This window comes from Salvelinus fontinalis, chromosome 2 (genome assembly GCF_029448725.1).
Source record: "Salvelinus fontinalis isolate EN_2023a chromosome 2, ASM2944872v1, whole genome shotgun sequence".
NCBI classification, from domain to species: domain Eukaryota; kingdom Metazoa; phylum Chordata; class Actinopteri; order Salmoniformes; family Salmonidae; genus Salvelinus; species Salvelinus fontinalis.
The window spans coordinates 79338785-79366754 of NC_074666.1; the positions used below are offsets into that span (position 1 = coordinate 79338785).

The 27970-nt window shown below is 44.7% G+C and overlaps 2 protein-coding genes across 2 annotated transcripts; both read left to right on the top strand.

Moving 5' to 3' along the window:
* The first annotated feature begins 940 nt into the window (after positions 1-940).
* On the top strand, positions 941-20000 carry LOC129827892 (cAMP-dependent protein kinase catalytic subunit alpha). Its single transcript, XM_055889164.1, has 10 exons — positions 941-1610; positions 10872-10933; positions 11464-11592; positions 11878-11976; positions 13308-13390; positions 13554-13680; positions 14367-14462; positions 14743-14865; positions 16286-16450; positions 16775-20000. The coding sequence occupies exons 1-10, from the start codon at positions 1565-1567 to the stop codon at positions 16898-16900; spliced, it is 1056 nt and encodes a 351-aa protein (XP_055745139.1). The 5' UTR covers positions 941-1564; the 3' UTR covers positions 16901-20000.
* Positions 20001-20628: 628 nt separating this feature from the next.
* On the top strand, positions 20629-27908 carry LOC129827913 (atherin-like). Its single transcript, XM_055889201.1, has 6 exons — positions 20629-21093; positions 23211-23562; positions 24141-24332; positions 24464-24548; positions 25149-25263; positions 25902-27908. The coding sequence occupies exons 1-6, from the start codon at positions 20740-20742 to the stop codon at positions 26049-26051; spliced, it is 1248 nt and encodes a 415-aa protein (XP_055745176.1). The 5' UTR covers positions 20629-20739; the 3' UTR covers positions 26052-27908.
* The last annotated feature ends 62 nt before the right edge of the window (positions 27909-27970 follow it).

Genomic DNA, 27970 nt, shown 5'->3' on the forward strand with positions numbered 1-27970 from the left:
GCAATTTGAATTACAGCTGTGTTCAAGACAAAATTGTGAAAATGTTAACATGCAAATCTCCCCTTTTCACTGAATCATGTTCTCTTGTCATTAACTTGTGAGTTCACTGAATGTAATTGTAATCCTTTAGTGAACGGTTTGCTGAAAAAACATACATGTATGGACGCTTGCAATTATTGACAGCTATGAAATGTATGACTCATTTTCTGCATAGGAGATAATGGCAAAAGCGGTATGTGAATGTGGGCTGTCTGGTGGTAAAATCTGATATCTAGGACGATTCGTGCAATATGAAATGTTAGAACTAAATGACACTGGTTTCCTTACAAGTCATACTAACAACATTTACATGTTAGTCAAATTTAGCTGTTTTAAGATGCATGTAATTCGCTCTGGATAAAAGCGTCGATCTGCTAAATTACTCATTATAAATGTACATTTACCGATATAACTTGGAATGTATCAAGTGGTTTACTCCGAGATAATCCATATTTATTTTAGATATTCTGAAAATGTAGTCTCCGCGTGCGTTAAATTCTAACCAACTTTCTAAAAATAGCCCGTCGACGTCACACAGCCAATCACGGTTTATTCGGGCGGGAGGGGTCGGTATAGGGCCAGTTTGCTACAGGCCTTGCATTTCGATAATACTTTATTATGCACGAATAAGACGAACTTTTGGAAGAGGTGAATCATACCTGTATTTCTCGACCATTGAGTTAACCAAAATCAGCAAGGAAAAACTAACCATTTGGCAAACTAGAGGAAAATAATAGATGACGTTATTAGCTGGTCTGAGAAGGCGGGCTAAAAAAGACAATTTGACAGATACCAATAGACAAATCACAACATCACAACGATTAGATTTACTGATGCATATCCAATCAACAGTTGTCTCGTACTGTCTGTCACATAAGTATTGGCCAATGAGGTATATTCAGGGGGTGGATCTCTGAAGCAAGAGTTCGTCTCTGTAGTCTGAGGATTAATGGAGGGCTGTTGATTTTGGCAAGTAAGCCACAGCTGATCGGATCTGAAACCTGAGAAATCATCGGAACTGAGCTCAAGGAAAGGGAGGGGCTGCTATCGATTTGCAATAATAGTTACTTGGAAAAGTGAATATTTAAGGTTTTTGTGTCGGAATACATTGGAAAGTCAAGGGCCTTTAGTGGGGTCTGCAAGTGACATAGATAGGAAGGCGACGATAGCTAGCGAGCCAGCCAGGCGCGCCGAACCGGTTCGACGTTCTTGAATGTACCAGGGAGAACTAAGCAACATTCGCTACCGAAATAGAGGAAAACCGGCTAGCTAGCTAGGTCGTTGGCTAGCCATTGGCTGGCCAGCTAGCTAGCCTGTGCTACTAGCTAGTTTACCCCCCCCCCCCCCCCCCCCCCAACCCCAGATAAAGGGAAAGTAGTAGCGGAGTACAATTGACACCTCGCTGTTGGCTAGTTAGCCATGATAACAGCCAGCTAGTAGCCAGCTTCCTCAAATACAGAACTCAAAAGGCTCGTGAAAACTCAAAAGTAACCCAGATCCAAGGGATCCCTTTCGGCCTGCAATCATGGGCAACGCGCCCACCGCCAAGAAGGGCAACGAGATGGAAAGTGGTGAGTTTACTTTGCTTCCTACTAGTGACTTAGTAGTACTAGCTGCTTGACAACTAATAGTAACTAAGGTTTGTTACATGTCTGCATTTCTACACAGGAGGGATGAAAGTAATATACAATATGCATTCAAGATCCTCTTGTGACCTAGTCATTACATGTATGTATTCTTTCCAATCTCCAGCCTTGTAAGCTTGTATGGTAAATTGTACGCGCCCCAGACCCTCCTCTTCACTTTGGCCTCTTGTTGATAAGATTGTGCGCTTATATGATTATATAGCTATTGAATATTGACAAAGGTAACGCCTTTATCTTGAATTTCCAAAAGGTTAGTCTGGTTGTAGCCAGGAAACCCCCCAAAACCAGACGGGCAACTTGACACACGCCCATGTCAGCCAATTACCACTACACATATCTACCTACTGCACCCTGTTTTCACAACAAATGCTAGGCCTAGGCTTCCACCTGTCATACCTGGGGGTCATGTACAACAGTTGATAGTTATCTGCAGGACTGTCAATACTGAGTTTGATGTGAAACTCCAACTGAATTGACTACTACACTGCTCTTTCACCTGTATGTTTGGTAGTACTGCATCTTTATCTAGGCCAGGGATGGGAAACTTTGATGGGGGTGGGGGCCACAACAAATTTGAACTCATTTGGGGCCGCAGTCGCTTGAGGGTCTGCGTAACTACATCGATACCCACACTTGCAGTCAGAGGCCTAGGCTCCAAAGAATGCCTTTTGGGGGCCCAAAGCTAAAGCCTTTTGGGGCCCTAAGCTAAATTTAAGTTATAAGAGTTAATTTCCTGGAGTTCTACACATTTTGTCATGGGACGTATAGAAACTGTTGCAGGTTTACAGGTAATTTCCAACAGTACTACACATTTTGCCATAAGGTCGAGAGAAATGTTTTTAATGTATGACTGAGTGACTAACAAAATCGATGGGGCCACTCCGGTCGGTAATTCAACCTTGATTACAACAAGTTTAGATAGTTTACCGCTAACTTACCAACCTAAAAAATGTTAGCTGACATAAGAAAAACTGCTGATGAACAACCACATTTTGCAATTGCACCTTGTGTATTCTACTATTGTGCTAAAGGCTAGAGTTGCGGCTTTCAAGGAGCGGGACACTAATCTGGACGTTTATGCGATATCCTGCTATGACCTCTGACGAGGTATCAAACAGGCAAAGCGTCAATACAGGACTAAGATCAAATAATACTATGCCAGCTCTGATGCTCGTCGGATGTGGCAGGGCTTGCAAACTATCACAGATTACAAAGGGTAACTCAGCCACAAGTTGCCCAGTGACACGAGCCTACCAGACCAGCTAAATGCTTTGAGGCAAACACCATTGAAACATGCATGAGAGCACCAGCAGTTCTGGATGACTGTGTGATCTCGCTCTCTGTAATACCGTCATAGTCTCTGTGCCCGAGAACGCCAAGGTAATCTGTCTAAATGACTATCGCCCCGTAGCACTCACATCTGTAGCCATGAAATGCTTTGAATGGCTTGGCGTACAGCAACACCATCATCCCAGACACCCTGGACCCACTCCAGTTCGCATACTTCCCCAACAGATCCACAGATAACGCAATCTCTATTGCACTTCACACTGCCCTTTCCCGCCCGGACAAGAGGAACACCTATGCTTTTCATTGACTACAGCTCATTGTTGAACATCATAGTGCCTTCCAAGCTCATCACTAAGCTCTGGAACCTGGAACTGAACAAGTCCATCGTCAACTGGATCCTGGACTTCCTGATAGACCGCTCCCAGATGGTGAGGTTAGGCAACAACACACCCACCACACAAACCCTCTACATGGTGGCCCCTCGGTGGTGCGTGCTTACTCCCATCCCGTACTCCCTGTTCACCCACGACTGCGTGGCCGTGCATGACTCCCAACATCTTCATTACGTTTTCTGATGAGACAATGGTGGTAGGCCTGATCGCAGTCAACGATGAGACCGCCTTTAGCAAGGTCAGTGGCCTGGCAGTGTGGTTCCAGGACAACAGCCTCTTCCTTAGCGCCAGAAAGACAAAGGAGCTGATTGTGGACCACAGGAAACGAAGGGCCGAACACTCCCCCATCCACATCGACGGGGCTGTAGTGGAGCAGGCCAAGCGCTTCAAGTTCCTGGTGTCCACGTCACTACGGAATTAACATGGTCCACACACACCAACACTGTTAAGAACGCACAACAAAGCCTCTTCCCCCTACAGGAGGCAGAAAAGGTTTGGCATGCGCCCTCAGATCCTAAAAAAGGAGGAGTAGGTTAAATGCCTTGTTCAGGGGCAGAACGACAGATTTTTACCTTGTCAGCTCGAGGATTCGATCTAGCAACCTTTCGGTTACTGGCCCAGCACTCTAACCACAAGGCTACCTGGCTACTTTACCCCTACCTATACATTGACTCGGCTATATACACGGGGTACCAATACAGAGTTATCCTTACTCACTGTATTTATTCTTTGTTATTATTTTATCTATATTTTTCACTGCATTGTTGGGAAGGGCCTGTAAGTAAGCGTTTCACTGTTAAGGCACCAGCATGCTTCTTTTCGGCTGGCGCCTAGCCGAACGAGGATGCTTGCATATTCCCTGAAGACCTTTGCTTGAAAAATGAGAAATGTGGCAATAGTACTATTTGTCCTTTTTGAGACGCCGTAGCCAGTATACACTTTCTCAATTATAATTAATCTAAAATAATTCAAGAATTCTGTCAAATGTTGATGTAGAAGATCTTAGTCATCTAACTAAGATGTTTGGTGCAGTGTTTTTGTAATAAAAAAAATTGCATGAAAAATGAGTTCTTTCGTTGAATGAAAAATACTGTATTGAAGAGTCCCTACTGTTGATTAATCACCGATGGACAGGGCTCTGAACTCTGCTTGCTTCCAGAAAAAATGTTGTGGGCCCGAACAGCCGGGAAAAACCTTCTCCGAAGTCCAAAAACAATGTTGTCATAATATATGCACAAACTCTTCCTAACTGTTTCGACTGGGAAGCATGCAGACACCTTTAGTCTACACCGTTTGTTTACGAAGCATGTGACAAATAACATTTTGATTCTAACGCTCAAAAGTAAGTTGTCTGAGTCCCCCCGCCCCAAAATATTATATATTATTAAAAAATTGTTTGGGGGAAATTGATCCAAGGGGCGGCCACAGGCTGCCAGTTGCCCTTCCCTGATCTAGGCCAATCAGTGCCAATACAGAGGCACACCTGTCAGGTAGCAGGGGGAAGATCCTCTACTTCAGTGTAAATCGCTATGAATAGCTATGAATTTTTGGATGCAGGTTTTCAGGAGAAATAGTCAGCCTAGTTTGGAATAGAGGACAGAATAGTCCTTGTTATGGTCTTCTTTTTGGGGATTTCAGTGTTTATCCCTGCCCCAGCCTATACAACTTTAAGAAGCCAAACTTTGCCAGATGTCTGACTGTTTATATAATGGATGTTACTCGGGGGAACCCCAATGTAAACACTAGTGGTCATCAGCCTTGAATCCCACACTGTACTTGACTGAAGGAGAGAGGAGGGTGTGGTGGGACACTGAAGGCACAGGGGCGGGGTCATATGATGCGGGTGGTGTGATCCTCTCCAGGCTGAACCGTGATGCTGAGGAGTCTCTTGAACATCATGTGATGAACAGCATTTAGAACAAGAACACTCTCTGTGTGCTGTCCTGCCCATCTCTGGGTCGCGACTCCCTCTCAAGCTGCTCTGCGCAGCTTTTAGTCGGTGGCATCCATTTGTTTCCCCGCTGCTTCCCTTTTCCTCCCTGGCTAGGGTCTTATCTGTTCCACTGTCTCTCTGCTTCTCTATAAGTGGTGACTGTCTTCCCCCCTCATTGATATCCTGGTCTTTTAATCCTCTGTAAATGAAATGTTCAGTATCGCTATGGAAATGAACCACCTTCTCTAATAGAGCTTTTCCATGGAGGGTGAATGCAATGCAGCATCCCATCCAAACTCCATTAAATGTATTTCTGTTTACAAGTAGATGAGTGGCGGCAGTCCCGGAGCAGGTTTGGAAAAACAGTGTTGTGTAGGCTATGCATCCATAACACTAGCTGTTACATTGGCAGGCACTTGGTTGGAACGGGTATCTGTGAAATGAGCCTCGGCTTCTTGTAGAACATACATGTGAAGAGTGGACCAGCCTGGTAGCATTAACCCTTGTCTTTGGGTCTGTGTCCCACTGAAACGAGGCCGCCCAGAGATCACAGCTTCACCGCCTCTCAGTTGTCTAAGCACACAGCGTTGTTTTTAAATGGTGTTGATGTAGTATTAATGGAGGGATTAGTGGAGAGCTGCACACTGCTAAGATCTGACCCCTGGGCGGGGGCAGAGGAGGTCCCAGGGCCGTCAGGGGTTTGTCCACATGCCACGCTTGACATCCTTATCGGCCTGGATGGCCTCACTATTGGCCCGCCCTGATCCCCAGAGACAGGTGCAGACCGGGGGTTCAGACGCTTGCGCCCACCATGGCAGGGCAGCTATTTTCAACTAGACAACCAGAGGATAAGGACAACATGCAGCCCGCTCTGAGAGACGAGACTATAGAGGACAGTGAGGCTTAAGGTCCGGTTCAGGTGGACCCTGTCTCTCAGCCCGCCCTGCCCTCTCTTCCCTGATAGACGGACAGAGCGGAGGCGTTGCTGTGGAGAGCTGTGCCAGGGCCCACAGGAAGGAGCAGGGTGGACAGTGTATGAGCTCAGGCAGGAAGTGGAGGAGCCTTTGGACTCATTGCTGCACAGTGTCAGGCTTTGTCTCTACCTTCATAACATGGCAGGACAGCTTCAAGTCTAGTCAGATATCCAACCTCCTATACAGAATCCTCCAAGGGTCGGTGGTGCTCCACTTGTCTCGAAGTTCAGGGCTCCTCTCTGAAGGACACCTTTTCCTTGCTAGTTGCTACAGGTCCTAGGCCGGTGCCATGTCGGTGCTGCACAGGCTGGCGGGGAGGCTGTTCCAGCGCGCTGGGCCTTGTCTGGGAAACACCAGCGGTGGGGAGGGCAGACACTGCCAGCCACAGGAGGAGCCAGAGGCCCACTGCTGGAGTGAGTGACTGACTGACTGACTGACTGAACTGACTTGACTGGAGCAAGGGGGCGGAGCCTGTTCCCACGACACCCACAAGGGAGGGGAGTGATTGGTTGGTGTGGCTTGAGGGGGGCAGGTTCTCACAAAAATGCTAAACCAACTCAAATTCAGAAGTGTGGACATTTTGCTGATTCTCACTTGTAAAAAGGCAATGTTTGGGTTAGAATTAGGTTTAGGGAAAATAGTATTTTGAATGGGAATCTATTTTTTTTTGTCCCCAAAAAGTCATCACATGTATAGTATAGTAAGACATAGCTGTGTGTGTTGGGCAAGATGACTATGCTTTGGTCCAGGTTTTATGAAAGTAGACTTGATTTGATTAGCTTTGGATTTTGGCTAGGTTTGTTGTTTTGGACTGATGTTGTGTGGCCCACACACACACACAAAGCTCTTTTTGATTCAGCACCTCATGTTTGTTCTGTTGCCTGGTGTCGGCTGCGTCACAAAGTTCCAGGGAAGCCTTTGTCTGTCTCCCAGGAAACCTGTCGGTGTGTCTGTCCAGCGGGGTTCCCACTATATGGGCTCTGGGCCACATGTGTCTGTCTCGGGGACAAGATGTCTGACTCTCACCCTAGCTTCCTTCAATCTGGGTTTGCATATCTGAACATGTCATTCCATCGTTGTCTACAGTCCCTCTGTGTGGGTACTGCTCAGTAATCAGTCCCTCTCTATATGACATGCATTTGGCCCTGTGACGCTACACTGTCAATGTGGAGCTTTCACTGTGGCTATAAATGTGTGTGGCTGGCGGGGTGGTTTACACTGGCTTGCATAACAGGGCCAGGCTGATATTTGTATAGCACAGCACTTCTTGACTCTCTTTTTAAAGGCACTTTGTTCTTCTGGGCATGCTCAGATACTCTTGTAAGAATGCCCAGTCACTCTCACCTCTAGTAACTCCAAGTGCTGACTGAACCTAAGTACCTGACAGTACAGTGGCCAGAGAAGCAAACCACGAGGACTGTAAGGACTGAGGTCTGAAGTGGCTGGGTTGTGGACCTATCACTTATTTCCTCTGGACTCTCTCACACCCAACAGATGTCTCTCTGCATCCTCGCTCTCTTTCGCTTCCTCTCTCACTATATCTCCCTCTCTCACTATATATATATTCCCCCCCCAACAGTGTGGCTCTCTGTATCACCCCCCTCCCCCACGTCTCTGTGCAGCTCCACTCGTCCACTGTCTCTAATGCGTTGCCTGCGGGCTGTGTGCTCTATAAATGAGGTCTGATGTGGACTGGATGTGGTTTGGCGGGCTCCAGAGTGAAATATCGGTCAGCGCGCCCCAATCTAACCCCCTGTGCCTGCGTCACAGGGTCCCAGCCAAGCCCAGGGGAGAGATGGGATTGATCGGGACATCGATCCTGGACGCAGGGGCACAGTGGTGTGAGTTGCATTGGGCACTAGAGGGGATGTGTTTTAGCTGTGGTTGGTTTGTGACTGCTGTGGTTTTTCTTTAGAAAACCTCCTCTTTGGAAACATCTGAAATGGTTTCACACCGTCCTGCTGTGGCAACTCACCTGGGTACTTAGGAGGTTTTCCTGATCACATGATCTGAGCAGGGAAAACCCTTGGTCTACTGATGGGTTGTGTTGATGAGAGTAATATTGATGGGGCCAGGAATTCAGGTTGATCTCCTGGGTTGACAGAGCAGAGGACTGTCATGACTTTTTTTTTCCATAGGAGAGTTCCCCTCTGGGCTTCATAAATATAACCCCTGGCTGTGGTGATGCCCCTCCCCCTGGTGACCAGGCCCCTCTGTTGATCTGTGTGTTTACAGGATAAGGAGCAGGAGGTAGAACTATGTGTGTTTACAGGATAGGGAGCAGGAGGTAGAACTGTGTGCAGAATAAATATAGATACAAACAGAGCACAGGTCCAATTGATCTATGTGAGTTGTTGTAACGAGAGCACAGCACTGTGGGCTTTGTTTGGCTCTGGACTTCCAGGGGCTCTGGCTGCTGAGTGAGCTCTGCTCTATGCCAGGACACGACAGACAGATGAAACTGGAAAGTGAATGTAGAAGGTGAGAGAAGAAACCAAGGAGGTTGAAGGTTGTCTGGGTTTCTGGACGTGAACGTAGTGGGAGAAGGAGCGATGAGCCAACCACTGTGAGGAGGAACGAGGAAGAAGAGGCACGTCGCGACGTAGAAGTGACAGGGCTGATGTCAGGCTCAGACAGCCACAGGAAGAGCTCCAGGAGGCATGGTAGCAGGAAGAGGGAGTCTGGGTCCACCTCTGTCTCCGAGGCTGCAGAGGCTGCGGTTGCAGCACCAGAGATGCCCATAGGGATCCCTGATGGTAAGAGAGGGTGGCAGTGGAGAGGAAGTCTAGAAGGACTAGGAATCATCTTCCTCCCATCAGATGGTATTCGTGGCAGCCAAGCCTCGCAAATCTAACAAAAAAGGCTGCACTAGGTTAAGTCAATTTCACTTGGGCCATTGTTGGTGTAACTGTTGAGCTGTTTGATAGCTAGATGTAACTTCCCTCCTTAGTTCTGGCTGTAGGCCTACAGTATGGAAGGGGTGTCTTCTATGGGAGACTCTGTTGGGGTTTTACTTAGCTGGGAATAAAGGAACAAAGTGACTGGGTAATGTACTCTCCCAGGAGACTAGTCTGCTTTTCTTCTCAATGACTCTGGCATGGGAGCAACATGGTTGTAGTGATGTTTATATGAACTTTGGTCAGTGCTGCTCTCTGGCCTTCCTCTTCTGTTGGAGTTGTTCTCCAGAGAGAGCTGTTATAGAGCTGCTAGAGGGGTGGGGAGGTGTGTGTTTATAGCCCCTTTGTGAATGGAGAAAAGCAGAACCACTGAGGAGATATTAGTGTTGATCACAAGGGTTTGTATGGCTTTGAGGTTTTGACTTAGTGATGCTACCGAGGTTTTGTATAATTTCATCCAGTAGTTTTGAAAGTTGTTCTCACGAGCCAAAATGGTTCCCCAACAATTGTGTACAATGTCATCCATTTTGTATGATTTGTTACGAATTCCATTTCTTAAAATATATTACAAATTAAGTGTTTTTACTATGAAAGGGACAAGCACGTAGCTCACCAGAACAAAAATGTTTATGGAATGTAAGGATTGCGTGGCTTTCTCCAGATGAGATGGTGTATTAGGCTATCCATGCATGAGCCATAAATTGACACAGAAGATTTGAGATCTGTTTAATCTTTTAATTTAAAGAGAATTGCATACTGGTTTAAGAGTGTGACAGATGTAAATGTTCAGCTTTCCTCTGACAAACCCATTGATTTACTGTAGTGTACATATTCTCCTCCCCCTCCCCTCAGCCCTCTGTCTCCTATAGTAGTAGTATTAATAGTACTGCTTACTAGTAGCAGCCTGCCAGCCATTGTCCCCAGTGTTGAGTGGTACTGGTGCTAACTTAATAGTAGCAGCAAGCCAGTGTTGAGTGGTACTGGTACTTTCATACAAGTAGCAGCCAGCCACTGTCCTCAGTGTTGAGGCATATATAGATATGAGCAGGGATTAATGAGGAAGGGCTGGTATCTACATGTTCCAACAAAGCACACAGTGATCAGCCCAATAAAGATGAGAAGAGATGTGCTGCACTTCTGCATGTGATGCCGTGTCTGTGTGCATGCGTGCGTTAGAGCTAGAGTGTGAGACTGTATAAAGGTTATGATAAGTCACTTTGGAGTGGATAAAATCTCACCCACATTCACTGGCACAGAGACAGTAATGTGTTCACACAGAATACATTCACATAGACTGCCTGTATTGATTGGCTCTCTGCTCCCGTTCTGACATGGCTGGAGGAGGAAGTATTAGATAACATGAGCTCAGTCAATTTGGCTTCAACATCAGTGGAAATAAGCCCTGTCTGTGTGGCCAGAGTGAGGGAGATGGACAGCCTTGGGCTAAGCTACACGTAGGATGTATTTGTGCCACAGGTAAGGTACACACAAGACTCATTCTAACACGCTCATGTTTATCTCCTAAATATCACAATTTAGCCTTACAGAGAAGTCTTCTTATTATAGCGCTGGTCAGTGGTTCTATACGTGAACCTCTGCTGAACTCTCTCACAACATCCTCGTTCTCATCTAAATGTGTCTGATGGAATCAGTGTCATGAAGTAGGGTAGGTGCTAAACCATCTGTTTGCTCTGTTACAGTGAAGGAGTTTCTTGCCAAAGCCAAAGAGGATTTCCTCAAGAAATGGGAGAATCCAGCACAGGTGAGTTAGGGGAATGAATGACAGGCCTGCACATGCTCAGAAAGACCCCAGCATACCAGTCCAGTGTCAGTCACGCCTGGATGAGAGAAGGGAAGTGGGCCCTCTGCTGGCTCTAACTAGAATCACATTTGTTGGAACGTTTCATTTTTTTTAATGCTTTGGGGTATACACAATAAATGAGCCTGGTCTACATAGAATGACATCTTTACTGATTATGTGCAGCATTTAGCATAACACTTTCCCTCCTTTTTTCTTTTAGCTTAACACAAGTTTAATTTGCTATTGTAAGAATGACTCATACCTTTGCTGCAATATGTGTGGCACTGGCAGGACTAACAGTTGCCTGATGCATTGCACTTTGAATGCCTCAGAATCCGTATCATATCCTGCTTTTGCTGTTTTTGACAGGACAGTTTGATGGGTAGTTTGAGTCCAGTGTTGCTACTCGACCTGACTCTGGCACCCTGATAGGCATTCTGGCTGGTGTTGGGCTTGTTTCCCTGTTCTAACTGACATGCTCTCCTCTCCAGAACACTGCGGCCTTGGATGGCTTTGACCGTCTGAAGACCCTGGGCACGGGCTCGTTTGGTCGAGTCATGCTGGTCAAGCACAAAGAGTCGGGCCAGCATTTTGCCATGAAGATACTTGACAAACAGAAGGTATGGTAATGTGGCCTAGGGAGTCAGTTGTACATTGTATGGTTTTCAGCGCTGGGTTTTATTTCATTCAAATTCAGTTAGTGATTTTACTCCAAGTCCTCTTTTACAGTGCATGTAGATATTTTTCTATTAATAAATACACATTTATATTAATCTCATGAGTTGATTTATGTGAAATGGAATTGACCCCCTCAACCCTGGTGCTGTTACTCTCTCTCAGCCCATTAGTCAGAGATGTAGGGGGCTGTCCTTGCTTAACAAGGTGTCCTGTTTTGTTCCCCTCAGGTGGTGAAGCTGAAGCAGATAGAACACACGCTGAATGAGAAACGCATCCTGCAGGCCGTCAGCTTCCCCTTCCTGGTGCGGTTAGAGCACTCTTTCAAGGTACTGCTGGACGCGCGTGTGGGTGCATGCGTTCGTGTGTGTCAGGGTTTCCGTTAGCCGGTAATAGCCAGCTTTTGGATGCATTTTATTTTTTATATATTAAAGGTGCGAAAAAATATTGGCACTGTTTAATGGCCTGTGAGGAAAAAAATACCCTTTGCAAATTTTTTATTTTTTTTGCCTATTCAATGATGGATGTACCAGTTGATGTGAATACCTTTGACCGATTATCGGTATGTGTTAATTTGCATCATTTTGTGGAATTAAATTGGCACGTGTGTATATTCATTATGTCTCATCACACACCGATACAGAACCTTTGAGAGGAAAATCTGTCAGACAGTGCTTTTATAAGCCCAATCATTGCGCAATAATTCTAAATTGTGTTAAAAATAGCTAATATTTTTGTTCCTCAACTGGTAATTGAAGTGTTCTTCCTGTTCAGCATGGAAGACAGGCTTCATCAGCGCGTTTAAATTGTAGTTTGCATTTTGAGAACATGTAGCTATTTTAGTATTTGAAATGTTTTACTACATATTATGAGGCATGATTTCTGTCTATACAGAAATGAATGAATACAATCATTCAAATGAGGCTACTAAAGCATGAATTGGCCACAGAGGAACATTAGCTTCCCCTAGCCTTAAAAACATAAAATAAGTTGTGGATTGTTTTAAATTGCATTGCCCATAGTCGGAAGGAAAGGCAGTGTGTGCAATTTGGGTTGCCACTGTCATTGAAAGCCATGCATCCACAGCCATGCATCCAACTGTCTTTTTTTGTGAACATTTGACTGAGTTATATTATTAGCCTAAATTATGACTATCCAATATGCTCATCACATTACAAATAGTAGGCTATCTTACATAAGTCTGCAAATGCGATGATGCATGGAATGCTTTATTATAAAGGTGCAATTTTTTATGGTGAATATGTGCTTCCCCAAAGTTTAAACTCACGCTCCGCCTGTGCATAGGCTAGTGATTTTACTTTTTGTTACTGGTCTTGTTGGCAGAGGAAAAGTACATGTGGACAGTTAATTTAACATCTTCAAAGTGTGCGGTAAGGACATGTCATTGCATCCTGGACTTGCATGTTCTGTTATGATTCATTACCATAATCTAAATGTGATTTCTGTCATTCTGAGCACTATGGGTGGACCCCCTGATCAGGTTATGCTCCCAATTCAAATGTGTCCAATTTTAAATGCTGTCAAATTCCGGCGCCACATTTTCATAACGGGAACCCTGGTGTGTGTGAACATACTTCCAAGTTTGTGTGTGAAGGTGAGGTTCACAACTCAACTGTGTGAAATATTTCTCTCTCTGTAGGACAACACTAACCTGTATATGGTGATGGAGTATGTCCCTGGTGGTGAGATGTTCTCACATTTAAGGAGAATTGGCAGGTTCAGGTGAGTCTGTTTACCTGTCTCCCACTGTTGGAAATATAACCAAATAGCTACAGTAGTTAACCCTCCCCATTTACCATAGACCATGACTCCATAACAGCCTCCTAGTTAATATATTGTCGTGTCCACGTTACCCTCTGACCTCTCTCGCTCTCTCTGCCTGCAGTGAGCCCCACGCCCGCTTCTACGCCGCCCAAATTGTTCTGACCTTTGAATACCTTCACTCACTGGACCTTATCTACCGAGACCTGAAACCAGAGAACCTGCTCATTGACAACCAGGGATACATACAGGTGAGAACACACACGTAGTCAAATGGCTAGCTAGCTATACAGGTAGGACAGATGCAGGACAAGCATGGGTGGTACATACTCACATGAAATGCATTATACATGCCCTGATTTTGTAAATGCTCTTAAGTAAATAAACCGTAGTACACAATGTAATTTAAATTAGGCCAAACTGAATGATAAGGAGGGTGAAGAGGTTGATTTAATTTAAAAAGACAATAGTGTAATGATGAGTTGATGCCTATTTATCAGAAGCAAATCATTTAACTGCGCGCCTTGCTGGTTGATACCATTCTCTTTTACATTTCACTTTGTGCTTATTGTTTGCTACACCTTGTGGGTTGATATGCATCTGATACATATGCTAAAGGGAACGCACGGCAACGTTCTCTAGCGGCTGCTGGTAGGCTGAAAGGCCAGACGGTTCAAGTGTTAAAGGGATCGCATGCTAGCTGATACCATAGACTTCCAGTGATTATGCTAAAGCTAGTTAGGATTGGCTCGCAAAACTACCTCTATCTTCCTTCATACTGGACACAGAAACATACAAATGGTATCCACAAGTTCATCTGACTCTGGGGAAGTAGATAAAGGGCATCATTGCCAAAATCCTGGAAGTATAACTTTAAGCGAATGTCAGAACTGAACTGTTGATTGTCATTGCTGAGAGACCTCTGTGTTCCTCCCAGGTAACAGATTTTGGTTTTGCAAAGCGAGTGAAGGGCCGGACCTGGACGCTGTGTGGCACTCCGGAGTACCTGGCCCCCGAAATTATCCTTAGCAAAGTGAGTGGTCACCACCAAACCCCCAGCCTGCCATCACACCTCGTATCCATAACAACACTGGGGTTTTTACCACAACATAGGGATCATTACCATGACGCAGCAAAGATCATGTCACTACAGCCACTCACAAACAACTCTGACCATGATTACAACCGCTGACTAGAGAAGCGCCTATGTATGACATGTTCCATTCTTCCTTTTTGTGCTTAGTTGTGCCTCTTTCCCTGGGACTCTAACACTCCTTTTTCTCCCCCCCCCCCCCCCCCCCCCCCCCCCCCAGGGTTATAATAAGGCGGTGGACTGGTGGGCTCTGGGCGTGCTGATTTATGAGATGGCTGCTGGCTATCCTCCCTTCTTCGCTGACCAGCCCATTCAGATCTATGAGAAGATTGTATCAGGGAAGGTGAGTACAGAGTACATCAGACAGAAACCCAGATTACACTCTTACTTTAAGGTCTGCTTTCAGTACCAGTCAGATAAGGCAGTTCATTGTCACTTACCTCAACTAATTAGCTGTCTGTAGCTAGGTTTCCATCCAATTTGAAACCGATTTTCATGTGAGTATTCTAAAATATGCATAAGACAATATGCACATTTTCCCACCAGAAATGTTTCTATCAAATAGACTTGTGGTGAATAGAAGGCTGTGCGTGATGACGTACTGCACATAGTAACTTTTGAGGTCAATTCCCATGTACCGAAATGGAAAAAAACATGTTAAATGGGTTTCCATCAAAATGATCAACTCTACTGATGGTTTTGTCACAAACTGTTGTGTTTATATAGCGAATGTGTCCACTCTAGTCTGGGCATGTGCGATCTAGACAACAGGTCGCAGATACAGTGCAGGTAGGCTACCTACATTATGAGATTATTATGGATAAGGGCAATATTATTTGGGGGTCAAACGGCAGCCAAACGGCAGATCATCATGTCACCAGAATAAGACCCTCAATATTTTATAGGAAAGGAGCATCAAGCTCATCACCTTCTACTTTCACCACCCTGTGAAGTTCATAACTTATTTCATCTTCAGCTTAATAACCTGCATGCTTTTCCGAGTCGAAGTGAGAGGACCACAACATATCATTGCGTGACTCCAAGTTTACTTCAGTATGATGGTCATTATATCAATATTTGCGCATAAAGGCGTTTCCACTGCCATTTCACACATTCATTTTAGAGACCCAAAAAGATCCCACCATGTCGAACGAACAAATTGTCTGTTTGCATTTATAAAATTGTACCGGCATTTCCTGTTTCCATCATCCCAGTTGTGACTTCATGTGTCAGGTAATTCATCTGCATTAAATGGTTGGACGGAAACCTTGTTATTGTCCTCCTGTGCCTTTCCTGCTTTTGTTGCTATATTCACATTAGCATTACTCTCTTCTGACCCCTGACTTTGGTGTCTTCATACATACACAACACTTTGTTAGACTGAGTTCTAGCTCACTTCTCCTGACCTGTGTTCCATGCCCCTCTACATAGATCAACATGACTCCACAGCCCCACTGTAAATATATTGTGGTGTCCACATGACCCACTGACCTCTCTCTGCAGTGAGCCACATACCTGTTCAAGAAGTTTCTCATAAGCTGTTCCTAGATCTGAGCCTATCTAGCCCCAATCTTAACCTTAATCATTAGGGGGGAAAGGCTAAACAGGCCCTGTCAGAGTCTATGGGCAATCTCTGATCTTCTGTAACTGAGTCATATTTGTTAGGGGAAATTAACATTTCTGTAACGGATTACTTTAGATGGTTCCTTTCTGTTTTGGAAAGTTTTCTACTGAACACAACAGTGACGTGTCTCTGTCCCCAGGTGCGCTTTCCCTCCCACTTCAGCTCGGACCTGAAGGACCTGCTGAGGAACCTGCTCCAGGTGGACCTGACCAAGCGCTTCGGCAACCTGCGCAACGGAGTCAACGACATAAAGGGCCACAAGTGGTTCGCCACCACTGACTGGATTGCCATTTACCAGAGGAAGGTGAGAAGGCCTGCTTCCATGGCTCTTCTATTGTTCTCTGTATAGCCACTGGAGAGAGGAAGGTTTGGTTGCGACAGATTGGTTTGGTGAAAGGGAGGGATGGCTTAAGGGGTATGATTCAGAGCTAATGCCATTTGGCTTGGTCTTGATTGGAGACATGTTACACATGAATTACTCACATAGTCTTACAGAGTTGGAATGTGGTCCACTTGACTAATAACATGTTGTCCGTGACCAGTGACTGTCAAACTGCATATGTCAAACTGAGGAGAAATGACACTGAAAGCTACAGAAGCAAGAATCTGAGTATTCTCTCTGTTTCAGGTGGAGGCACCGTTTATTCCTAAGTGCAAAGGCCCCGGTGACACCAGCAACTTTGACGACTATGAGGAAGAGGAAATCCGAGTCTCCTTCACAGAGAAATGTGGCAAGGAGTTTGCCGAGTTCTAGGCCCAACCAGGAGTAGCGGAAAGAGCCAGGGATGTAGAGAGAAAAGGCGGGAACAGAAGGAAATGGGAGGAGAGGTGATAAGCTGGACTGCTAACTTGCATTTTGTAATTACGACATCAACAATGTAACAACCCCACCCCCCAAATGAAGAGCGAGTGAAAAAGAACGAGAGAAAAGACCTGAAAGAGCCAGCAGTGTTGCCTTTTCTGATTGTTTCTCACCTTGTTACTTATCCATGTCCTGTTTTCCCTCTTGTGTTTGTGGCAAGGGTAGAAGGGGCAGGGGCTAACCACCTCTCTTCAGTTGGTTTGTCTCTTGGCAGAGGTGTAGCGACACATTTTGAGTCATTGCAGGCAGGTTGAGGCATTGATGTTCTGGTACTGAATCTAGGCTCCTCCTGAGTGGGTCCTCTTTACAAGCTTCTCAATGAATGAGGGCATCTCATTGTTGTTTTGTAATTATCCACCCACTCCTATCTTGTTATCCCAATTCCCCCCCCCCCCCCCCTGTCTCTCCATCCTGACTCTGTCCAAGCAATACCAAGTCCAACAGACGTGCCTATCATAATGCCAACTGGTTGCAAAACCGTGTCGGAAGCATTGGTGCAGAGCTTTGGCTATTGGTGGCATCGGCCCTTGTGCCCTTTCTAGTTGAAAGCTTGACACTCTCTGCACACGCCTTCTGTCCGCTCGTTGTGGCATGATTATTGGTTTCAGAGGATGCTCTCATCGCTTGCAGTTCAAGCAGTGCTGACCACTTTTTGATCAGAGAAACAATGATTTATCTCTTCATTTAGGTCTTACTACCTTTTTTTTCGGGACCTGTGAAATTGTGTACATGAGCATTTCTAATGTTAATTAAGTCTGTCTTTTCCTCTTCAACTGAATTTATTAGAGCATTTTAAAACCCTTTGAGGATCATTGTGTCCTCAAGTCAATCTGTGCTTGTGTGTTAGTATTGAAGGGTGGGTTAAAAAGCAGTAACTAACATAATGATCACACACTCTTCTCTGACTAGTGTTTATTTAACTCATAGCACATTTATACATGTATGTTGATATATTATAGAAAAACGTGAATATCCATCTTTTTTCCAAAATTCTCTTAGCTGTGAAACCGAAATGAAGATTTCAGAAATAAACAAACAAGTATGAATTCTGCCAAATTCGCAAAAGTAAGGACATTGCTTACGCAGACATGTTTGTCAGTTAACTATGAAGGTGGTGGTTTTTAATGCGCAGGAAAAAGTAGCAAAATGATGCATGTTATTTTTGTACAATATCACTTTTAAAAGAAAATATGTGAAAGGACGTAAAGCTCTGGTCGTGGTGAGGTATCTGAAATTGTTCAAACTGACTCTCACCTGCCCCTTTCGTAGGATGGATCAAGGCCTGCTTTTTATCTGCCAGAAATCATGTTGTCATTTCGTTCAGTTAGATGTGAACGGTTAATGCTGATTTAATCATGTTAATTCACCAGCTCTGTTCAACCTGCTGCTGGCCTGTTTACTCCTACATCCCCTGAAATCATCTTCAAACGGACACTCACAATGTATGACTGTTGGAAGGCAGGATGTAAATTTGTCAAATTATTTTCCTTTTCATGAGACATTTATAACAATCTGATTTATGGATTTTGAAAAGCTATCCTGTGATTTTATTTGCAATGTCATATTTTTGGATGCAAGACAATCGCAGCCCAAATCTCACCAATGGCTGGTTTGTAGACAGGTGTGATGACGCAACACATTGACATGGTTTAGTTGATTTTCAACAAGGCTTTGTTTTCCAACAAGCTTTTATTTAGGGTAATAAGGTTATATTAAATTCCTATGTAAACACTAAATGTTGTGATTCGGACCCCCACCAGCCTTCATTAGGCACCACACCTTGTGCACCTCTTGAAAATGCATTTCTTGTGTTGAATAATATACAGTATTTATCCTTCAATCAGTTTTGTCATTAAGTCTATTGTAGTATGGCTTATTTCTACCGAATGTTCACAATCAAATTTTTGAAAATGATTCTTTGGCCGTCCTAGAGGTTGCATCTGAATGTCTGGAGCGGTCTGGTAAGAAAGCTACTTTACAGAAGAAAATAAACGTGTATCGAGTGGAGATACAGACTTCCAAACTTGTGCTCTATGAAGAAATGTTATGTATTTTAAATCATGGTTCTTGCATGTGACGAAAAACAACAAATGCAAGATGTCCAAGACCTATGACATGTTTTAATGACTATTTGAGATTTGCATCCATTCATATACCACAACCAACTGATACTTTCATTGTTTTGCATCCCTCTGGTCTTTCTAAGCATCATTAGTAGTAAGGGAGGGTCAGTGCCAGCTACAGGTATTCAGTCATCCACTTCCACTGCCTTGCTAGGACCCTTTGAAGCACACACCACTTCTCGAATCATGTCTATATTTAAAAAAATATATATTTTTTTTTTAAAGAAATGTGATAATGAAAGCCTAAGTTGTGACTAAAGTTGGTCAATTGGTGTTCAGAAAAAGATTTTTAACATTTGGTCCTGCAAACATTTAAGGTTTTGTGCTGGAAAAGTTACTCAGTAATTAGAGGCGGGATAAGCTCCATGAACCACTGATGTGACAGCTTTTAAAAATGTAATTTGGCTTTCCTGACCCATGACCTCATGTCTATGAAATGTTTGTTCCTGTTTCTACTGACCGCCTCCCACTCCCCCGGCATCATTATAACCCTATCATCAGCTTTTCTGTGTTCATCTTTTCACTCTGTTTGATTGCCTTTGTTAGCATTCTAGTTTTACATACTCTTCATATTGAACGTCTCCATTTTTTTACATCATGGAGAAAACGTTGCTTTAATTTTCATATTTTCTAAGTGTATTTTCAACAAACATTTGAATATTTTTCCTTCCCGATTTGGGTACGGTGATGGTGTAGTCTATTGTACCCCCCGGGAAACAATACTGTATATCTGCCTTTGACAGTCTTATCTTACCTTCTGGAGAACTTGACGGATACCCTTAGGACACAAAGAGTATGTTTAAAAAAAAATAAAGTAATATTTTGCAACATGTATCATTCCAATAAAGTTTTACTTGTTAAAATGAAAATTGTATGAGTACATTTTGTAGATTTATACAGACTGTGTGTATGTTGGCAGAAAATGTATTGCTGTTTGTACAGTACATCTGGTTGTTTGTAGGAACATCTTGGTGGAGGGGATGCCATGATGAACAAATAATGCAAGGAGCTGATTTCAACCTGTGTGTGTGCCTACACCTCCTATACAAATATGTATGTCAATCTGTCTATTCCTCAGGGGCCTTCCAGATGAGTGTTCAGCCTCTGGCCATCTATCCAGAAAATGTCAGATGGGATGAGGATGAAGCAGAATAGCTTCACTGATAAGATGGCTCCTGGCTATGTGTCTGGACTGGAGCCAGCTACCGCCATGGTAATAACAGCAGGTCCTCATCCATCTGCATCGTGTAGGCCTACAGTGCTATCACATACAATATCACACCCTGGGGAAAATGTGGGCTTATCCTTCCAGACTCACCCATTGTATATTATATGAAACGTATATATTTATTATAAGTATTAAATGTTTTGTTTTTAAAGTGATGCTAAATTAACACTTTGGCGCCTCGTTAGGACTAACTTCGAAATACCACCTTAAATATCTCCTGTAGAATCAAGCTCTATCTCCAGTGGGTCACCTTAAAAGCGCACAACAACGCAAGCGTACAGCGAGGTTTCAATTTTTTCTCTAAAGCCGGACTCGGGCCGCGGATCGCAACAAGGTTGACGCACTGAGGCAAAAACGAACGAACGACCCCAACCAGGAGAATGTCTGAACCCATGTACCGCGATTGGATTTTGGACACTATTGACTCACTGCGGTCGCGAAAAGCCAGACCAGACCTTGAAAGAATTTGTCGAATGGTCCGGAGACGACATGGATCAGCGCCAGAACAAACCAGCGAGGAACTCGAGAAACTGATCCAAGAGCAAACAGTCTTGAAAGTTAACTACAAGGGCTCGATTTCCTATCGAAATGCAGCCAAAGTAGTCAGAAGAAGCAGGAAAAAGGATGATCACACGACCAAAAGAACTGCCATGGAAGAAGCTAACCACTCCGATTTGAGCAACGGGGACAGCGCACTCGGTCCCATTGACCAGGATGAGACGGAGCATTTGGAGGTAACGCAAGGCAGCCTGTTTCAGTGACCCCGTGCCGTGACACACCGTCCATCTTCCCCAGAGAAGATAACAGACCCACGTCCTCACTATTATAATGAGTAGGCAGGCATATGGTGTAGCTGGGGAAATGGTGTTGTAGAGCGGGATTCTCTATTCAGGGAGGGGTAGCGTGATGAATGCAAGTGCACCGAAACAAACTGCCGCAGACGGGGAGCGGCTGTAGCTACCTCGCGCGACCGAGGTGAAAAATAGCCTACCAATAACAATGGAAGCTGCGCTTGCAATAATACAAAAAAGAGGTTGTACGTAGAAGTGAGTTTGTCCGGGCGCTGTGTGCTCTACAGCTTTAATCGACAAAAAAAACTTGCACGATTGCCAGAATTGGCAACAACCACAGCCTAAAGCCGAAGGCTCTTTTCAAGCCCAAACTCAGCTTTTCAGTGAAGGGGGGGGGGGGGGCGAAGCTAAAGTCATACCTCGGATGTGCGTGACCGAATGGGGGACAGTGTGCTCGGGTTATTTCACTAAGGGGGTGACGGTCGATGTATTCATAAGTAACACGCCGCTAGATATGAAGCCACGTTATTTAATGGGTTTCACGAGCGTCTGTCGCAGGAAAAAATGACCCAAAGTCAAAGTAGCCCCACTGAAGGTATTGCTGCTATAGAGGGAGCTTCGTGGTTTGAATTGGTCACATCCGACTAGATTCGGGAGCGCTCTATCTGACTGAAGTGGGAAGTCTTTCGTGCGACTCCTCCATTGCGCACTTTTGTATTAAAATGGGAGAAAAGGGTGACGTTGTCCACGCTCTGTTCTTGTAGCGTATTATATATCCACAAGAAAAAGTAGCAGATTGCGTCAAGTATTATCCTTTGTGCCAATATATCTAATTAAAACTATTATTGACATCCAAATAGCATATTCTGCATATCCCAATAATGGATCTCATGATTAACCGTCAAAATATTTGTATGGTAGTTAGGCCTATTCTTCAATAAAATAACTTTAATGTCTGACTCAAGCGCCTCTGAGGTGCGGGGCGGGCTCTGCTGAGTTGAGCGCTCGTACCCGCGCCTCCGCTAGTTGTAGCTTTAGACACGCACACAGGCTGAAGAAGCTAATTTCTGCGTTTATATACAGTCATCGACGACAAAGCGAGTGCCACAAACCGTGTGCATATGTGAATAACACTTATAAACTTATATGTGGCCCATATTAAGCTATATTGTAATGAATAAATGTGGTTGGAATACCGAACACAATGTGGGCGAATAGCGCAGCTGTAGTTCCGAACAGAGTGAACATCCTGTGTGCTCTACGGGGACAAGGCCTCCAATGGCAATTATTGTCGACAGCGGTCATATGAAGACTGGTTATTGCGACATCTGTATGAGCGTGGGTTTATGTCATGTCTCCTATAATCAGGAGTCGACTCGCGTTAATGCACACTATGTGCGCTGAAACACATTTTCAACCCGCTGATTACAGTTTATGGCACGCTCGTGAGTTTCTCCTTTCAGGTGTAGGCCTAGTTGTGTTCAAAATCGGCCAATGAATGAATGTTTGTCTGACTGCTGCTCTAGAGAAAGGTCAGAAGAAAATGTGTAGGTATCATGGCTCAGTTTACATGATATTCAGTTTAAATGAAATAATTTCTCTCTCCCCAATAGTTCCCCCCCCCCCCGCCCCCCCCCCCTTGCCTGAGTAGGCTCTGTTGCTTCTCCTGCTGTACTTCTCACTAGCAGCAGAGCTGTTGTTGTCCTAGTTGATCTAAACGGGTCAATACTTAAGCATGTAGACTAGCCTATAGCTATTGTGCTGTCAATCAGATTGACACTCCCACTGTATTGTTAATTTATGAAAAATGATCTGAATTAATATTCTCTGTGGGTATTGAGTATATCAATTGTCCTTCTGTTACTCTCAAGCATGTTATTAGTACATTAGGCACCTGACTAATGTCACTGATGTAGTAACCAACTGATCTTTCTTTTTCACAATATAAAGTGGTGTGGATCATTTTGGGGGAGTATGATTAGAATGTTTTCACACACACAAAAAAGCTCAACAGATGGGGAATCTTTTCAAATTCTTATGCTGCAATGGTTGTGTTCCAGAATGAGGTGCCAGTGTCAATGGAGACAGACAGCACCATGGAAGAGGAGGAAGAACAGGAGGGGGCTGATGAAGATGGCCATGAGGGCTCCTCTCCCTCTCCTGGGGGTGAGGATGCTGTGCAGGGGGGGTCTAGTGCTGCCCACCCCTACTCTGCCCCCTGCTCCCCCAGCAGCTCTCGCCCTGGCCACAGCCCTGTGTCTGAACGCCCCTCTACCTGCAAGACCAGTAAGAGGTCCAGCCCTCTGTCCCCCTCTAGTCCCCTGGCCCTCAGGCAGAATGACTGTGTGTGTGACTCTGCCTTCTGCCCTGCTGACCATGGACCCTCAGGGATGCAGAGAAACACAGGAACTGGTTAGTATGCTGTGTTAACAGATCATACTATGTGTATAAGTGTAGCCGATGTGGAATGGCTAGCTAGTTAGCTGTACAGCCCAGTGGTGACATCACCCGCTCTGAGACCTAGAAGTAGCCTAGTTGTTTCCCTTGCTCTGCACTGACCATGGTGTCTTTGGAGCAATGGGTAACAGCTTTGTGAGTGCGTTGTGGTGTTGGGAACGGAAGATTGCTGGTTCAAGCCCAGTGAGGGACAGACATAATCTATCATGTTACACATGTTTTTGAGAAAACACTAACATATAATTGTGCTTGCCGTAGTATCTTAATGGTGGGTAGAGACCGTGTTTTAGGAGTAGGTTTGCATTGTATTGACTAGCAATGAGTTACAGTATAGTGAGTGAGTAAGCATCCAATGCCAGGAGACAGTTTCAAGCTGATGTGTGTGTTTATGCCTATGTATGACTGGGCATCTCTCGCTCTCTCTCCCCCGCCCCTCTCTTTCTTTCTTTCTCTCTCCCCCTCTTTTTCTTTCTCTCCTCTTTCTCTCGCCCCCTCTTTCTCTCCCCTCCCCCCCTTCTCCTTCTCTCCTTCAGGGGCTTTAAAGACGATAGTACAGCCATCGGGGACCTGTCCATGGGTTCAGAAGAGCTTGGTGAAGAGAGAGGATGGGGTGAGGATGGAGGAGAGTGGCCTCACTTCTGACCAACTGGTTCCTGACTGTGTGGATGAGACCATGAAGGGTTCTGACAGACAGCCCAAGACGTTGTCTTTTCCCTCTGACGACTGTGGGTTTTCTCCTCTATTCTATGTCCGTCTCTCATATTAGTTTCTCATATTTCTATTTGCATCGTGTTCCCAGTGAGGATGTTTAGGATATCAGAGACACTGTGTTTACCGGCCACTGTATCTATTACAGGTGTTAAATACAAGAAGGGGATGGACGTTGCCTCTTACGTGATGGCTCAAGACGATGTCAAGAACGATGTGAAAAACAGAGAAATGTGAGTCTCTTAATGTATTTGACACCATCTTGTACCCAGGGGACACTCACTGCATCCTTGATAGAGCTTTGGTGCACTAAGTTCCTTATTACATGTTAGTTACACTGTTGTTAACCCTCACACCCCAAAATACACCCCCCCACCCAGCTACATACATTTCTTTCTATTTAACCTTTGTTTAACTAGGCACGTCAGTTAAGAACAAATTCTTATTTACAATGACGGCCTAGGAACAGTGGGTTAAATGCCTTGTTCAGGGACAGAATGACAGATTTTTACCTTGTCAGCTCGGGGATTCGATCAAGCAACCTTTCGGTTACTGGCCCAATGCTCTTAACCACTAGGCTACCTGCAGCCCCATATACCTATCCCTTATCCCTCAACCACCACACCTTAAGTATACCTTTTCCTCCCCTCCTCCGCCATTAACTCACTTCAATGTAGACATCATACAGACACAACCAATGTGCATCCATATCTCCAAGGGACACAAACAGCCTCAAATAGCACCTTCAAACGAAACAACGTCAACAAAAGGACACATTTCTTATATTTTGTCTGCAGTGTCTCAAGCTATCTCCCCCATCCTCTACCCCACAGCTCTGTGAAGAAGGAGACGCTGAGGCAGAACTTATTACTCTGGAGTGTGGCAGAAGTGGCCACCTACATCTCTGCTGCAGGCTTTCCAGAGCAGGCTGTAGCTTTCAGAACACAGGTCAGTGCAGTCCCTCAAACTGGCACATGGGGGTGGTATCTGTAAACTCAGAAAACCGCTCAGACAGAGTCCCTGTCCAGAGACGGCCTCTAGCTAGCCAGAGACAGCCCCCAGGCACTCCTGGAGATGTGAAAGTGTTGGGTATATTATAATCAATATGGTGAACAGTCCATGTAGCCTATCAGTAGGCAAGGTGAAGATGTGACCTTATTACATTACAGTGCCACCTATCCAATTCTTCTGTTTGAAGTGAAGTTCCTATGGGCTAGTGCAGTGCCACTTTATTGGCAGCCTGTGGGATTTCCATACAGACCCGCGGCCCCCGACCTCCTGTTGATTTCTAAAAGTGTCCATCTTGTAAAATGTATTTGAGTATCCCTGGGCTGGTGGTTGTTTCTTGACCTGGGTAAATGGCTTGGGCAAATAATAAGTTAAATGATATGAAAGCATACATGAAATATATACATGACATGTGCATTGCTTTCATTAAAATATATGAAAGTGCTCATCCATAAACCAAAGCAACAGATCCTGTACCCCCTAGACTAGGAGGCATTTGCTTTGATGTAACTAGTTCACACCCCAATCCACATGTAGATGTTAGTTCAATCACTCCATCTGTTCTCCGCCCGCAACAGGAAATTGATGGAAAGTCCCTGCTCCTGATGCAGCGCAGTGACGTGTTAACTGGCCTGTCCATCAGACTTGGGCCCGCCCTAAAGATCTACGAGCGCCATGTGAAGGTGCTGCAGAGGACCCACTTCCTGGATGAGGAGGATGATCTCTGACCACGGTTGGGGGGAACAGAACAACACACTCCTCTGAGGAGCAGATGTATTCATACAGTATACACACATACTGTGTTCACTGGATCTCTAGAACCTTCTGTAACCGTTCAAGGAGGTGTGGGGAAAAGGACACTGTGGTCGTGACTTGGGCCTTGACAGTGATTATCAACATGTGTACGTGGGCTTCCATTCCACCTCTCTGTGGTACTGCTGTCACCTGACCCATTCTGGTGGTATTGCTTTTATAGGATCCCTCTCTAAACTCATATAGGAATGTTAGGATCCTGCCTAAGGACGCTATAGAAGTCAAGTGGAGGTCTGCCTGTTCTGTAAGGGAAGGTCTGCCTGTTCTGTAAGGGGAGGTCTGCCTGTGCTGTAAGGGGAGGGCTGCCTGTTCTGTAAGGGGAGGGCTGCCTGTTCTGTAAGGGGAGGGCTGCCTGTTCTGTAAGGGGAGGTCTGCCTGTTCTGTAAGGGGAGGGCTGCCTGTTCTGTAAGGGGAGGGCTGCCTGTTCTGTAAGGGGAGGGCTGCCTGTTCTGTAAGGGGAGGGCTGCCTGTTCTGTAAGGGGAGGGCTGCCTGTTCTGTAAGGGGAGGGCTGCCTGTTCTGTAAGGGGAGGGCTGCCTGTTCTGTAAGGGGAGGGCTGCCTGTTCTGTAAGGGGAGGGCTGCCTGTTCTGTAAGGGGAGGGCTGCCTGTTCTGTAAGGGGAGGGCTGACTGTTCTGTAAGGGGAGGGCTGCCTGTTCTGTAAGGGGAGGGCTGCCTGTTCTGTAAGGGGAGGGCTGACTGTTCTGTAAGGGGTGGGTCAGTGAGTGCAGCCAGTGAGAAAGACTTTCTCTGGATTCCTCACACTCTACACTTGGCTACCACTGGAGCCTACTTTAAAAGACTGGTTTCTGTGCTCCCTGAGTCAGTTCCACAAGAAAATAATAATATGTATACTTGGAATATCTGTTCCAGCAAATATGGTTCTTGCATTTCTTCATTGTTTACTCAGACAGTCTTTTTTTTTTAAGACGTCATATGATACCCTCCATTTATCTAGAAACTCAACTTTGTTTTTCTTTTATGATGACAATGTGAACTGATTTAATTTGAGAATGTACAATATGAATTTGTTGATTCATCAAGGTCAGTGATGTTGTCAATCTCTCATTATACTAGCAAAGGAAATGGAGCTTAGTCTCCAGATGTTCTCATGGCTTCACCAGTACTGACCTAGGTTTTATTACTGTTGTTATCTGTTTCACTAACATTTTGAAATAGCAATATGTAGTACCTGCTAAACTAAGGCAACATAATATGTCATTTGTATGGTTGTCCTCTGCATTCCTCTTCCCTTCATTTATGTTCACGTCATTTCTAAACATTTTAGATTAATCTAATTTAATCTACTGTGGATGAACCTAGATTTCATCTACAAAATGAAAACCGTATGAAGCAGAATTCTAGTTGAAATGGGCTGGCAGACCAGATGTGACCAATGTTTCTGCCTGCTTCAGCTTGAGGAGAGAGAAACAACTGAAATCTGTTCTTCTTTTTTTAAAGGCAAAATTAACCAACCCAAAAATTAACTTCATAACTTTAGGAAGTGTCATTGTAGCACTAATACGTTTTCTTTGTTTACAACCTCAACACAGCAACATACAATTCCCCATGACATGGTAGACATCTTGATCAGATTCAACATTGTTGTTATCTGAGAGGATTACAATGAGGTCTCTTAATTTTGCCTTGTGGCTTCTGCTTTTGAAACAACGGCACATTCCATATTTCCATCTGTTACGTGTTTGATGTCACACTGTTAATTGCTATGTTGGCCCTGTTTCCAGTGGGGAAAATAAAGTTATTGTCTTTTCCACTCTCTTGTAGTGTGATATTTATTATCTCTTTGTATATAATAAGCGGTAAGACGAATATGTC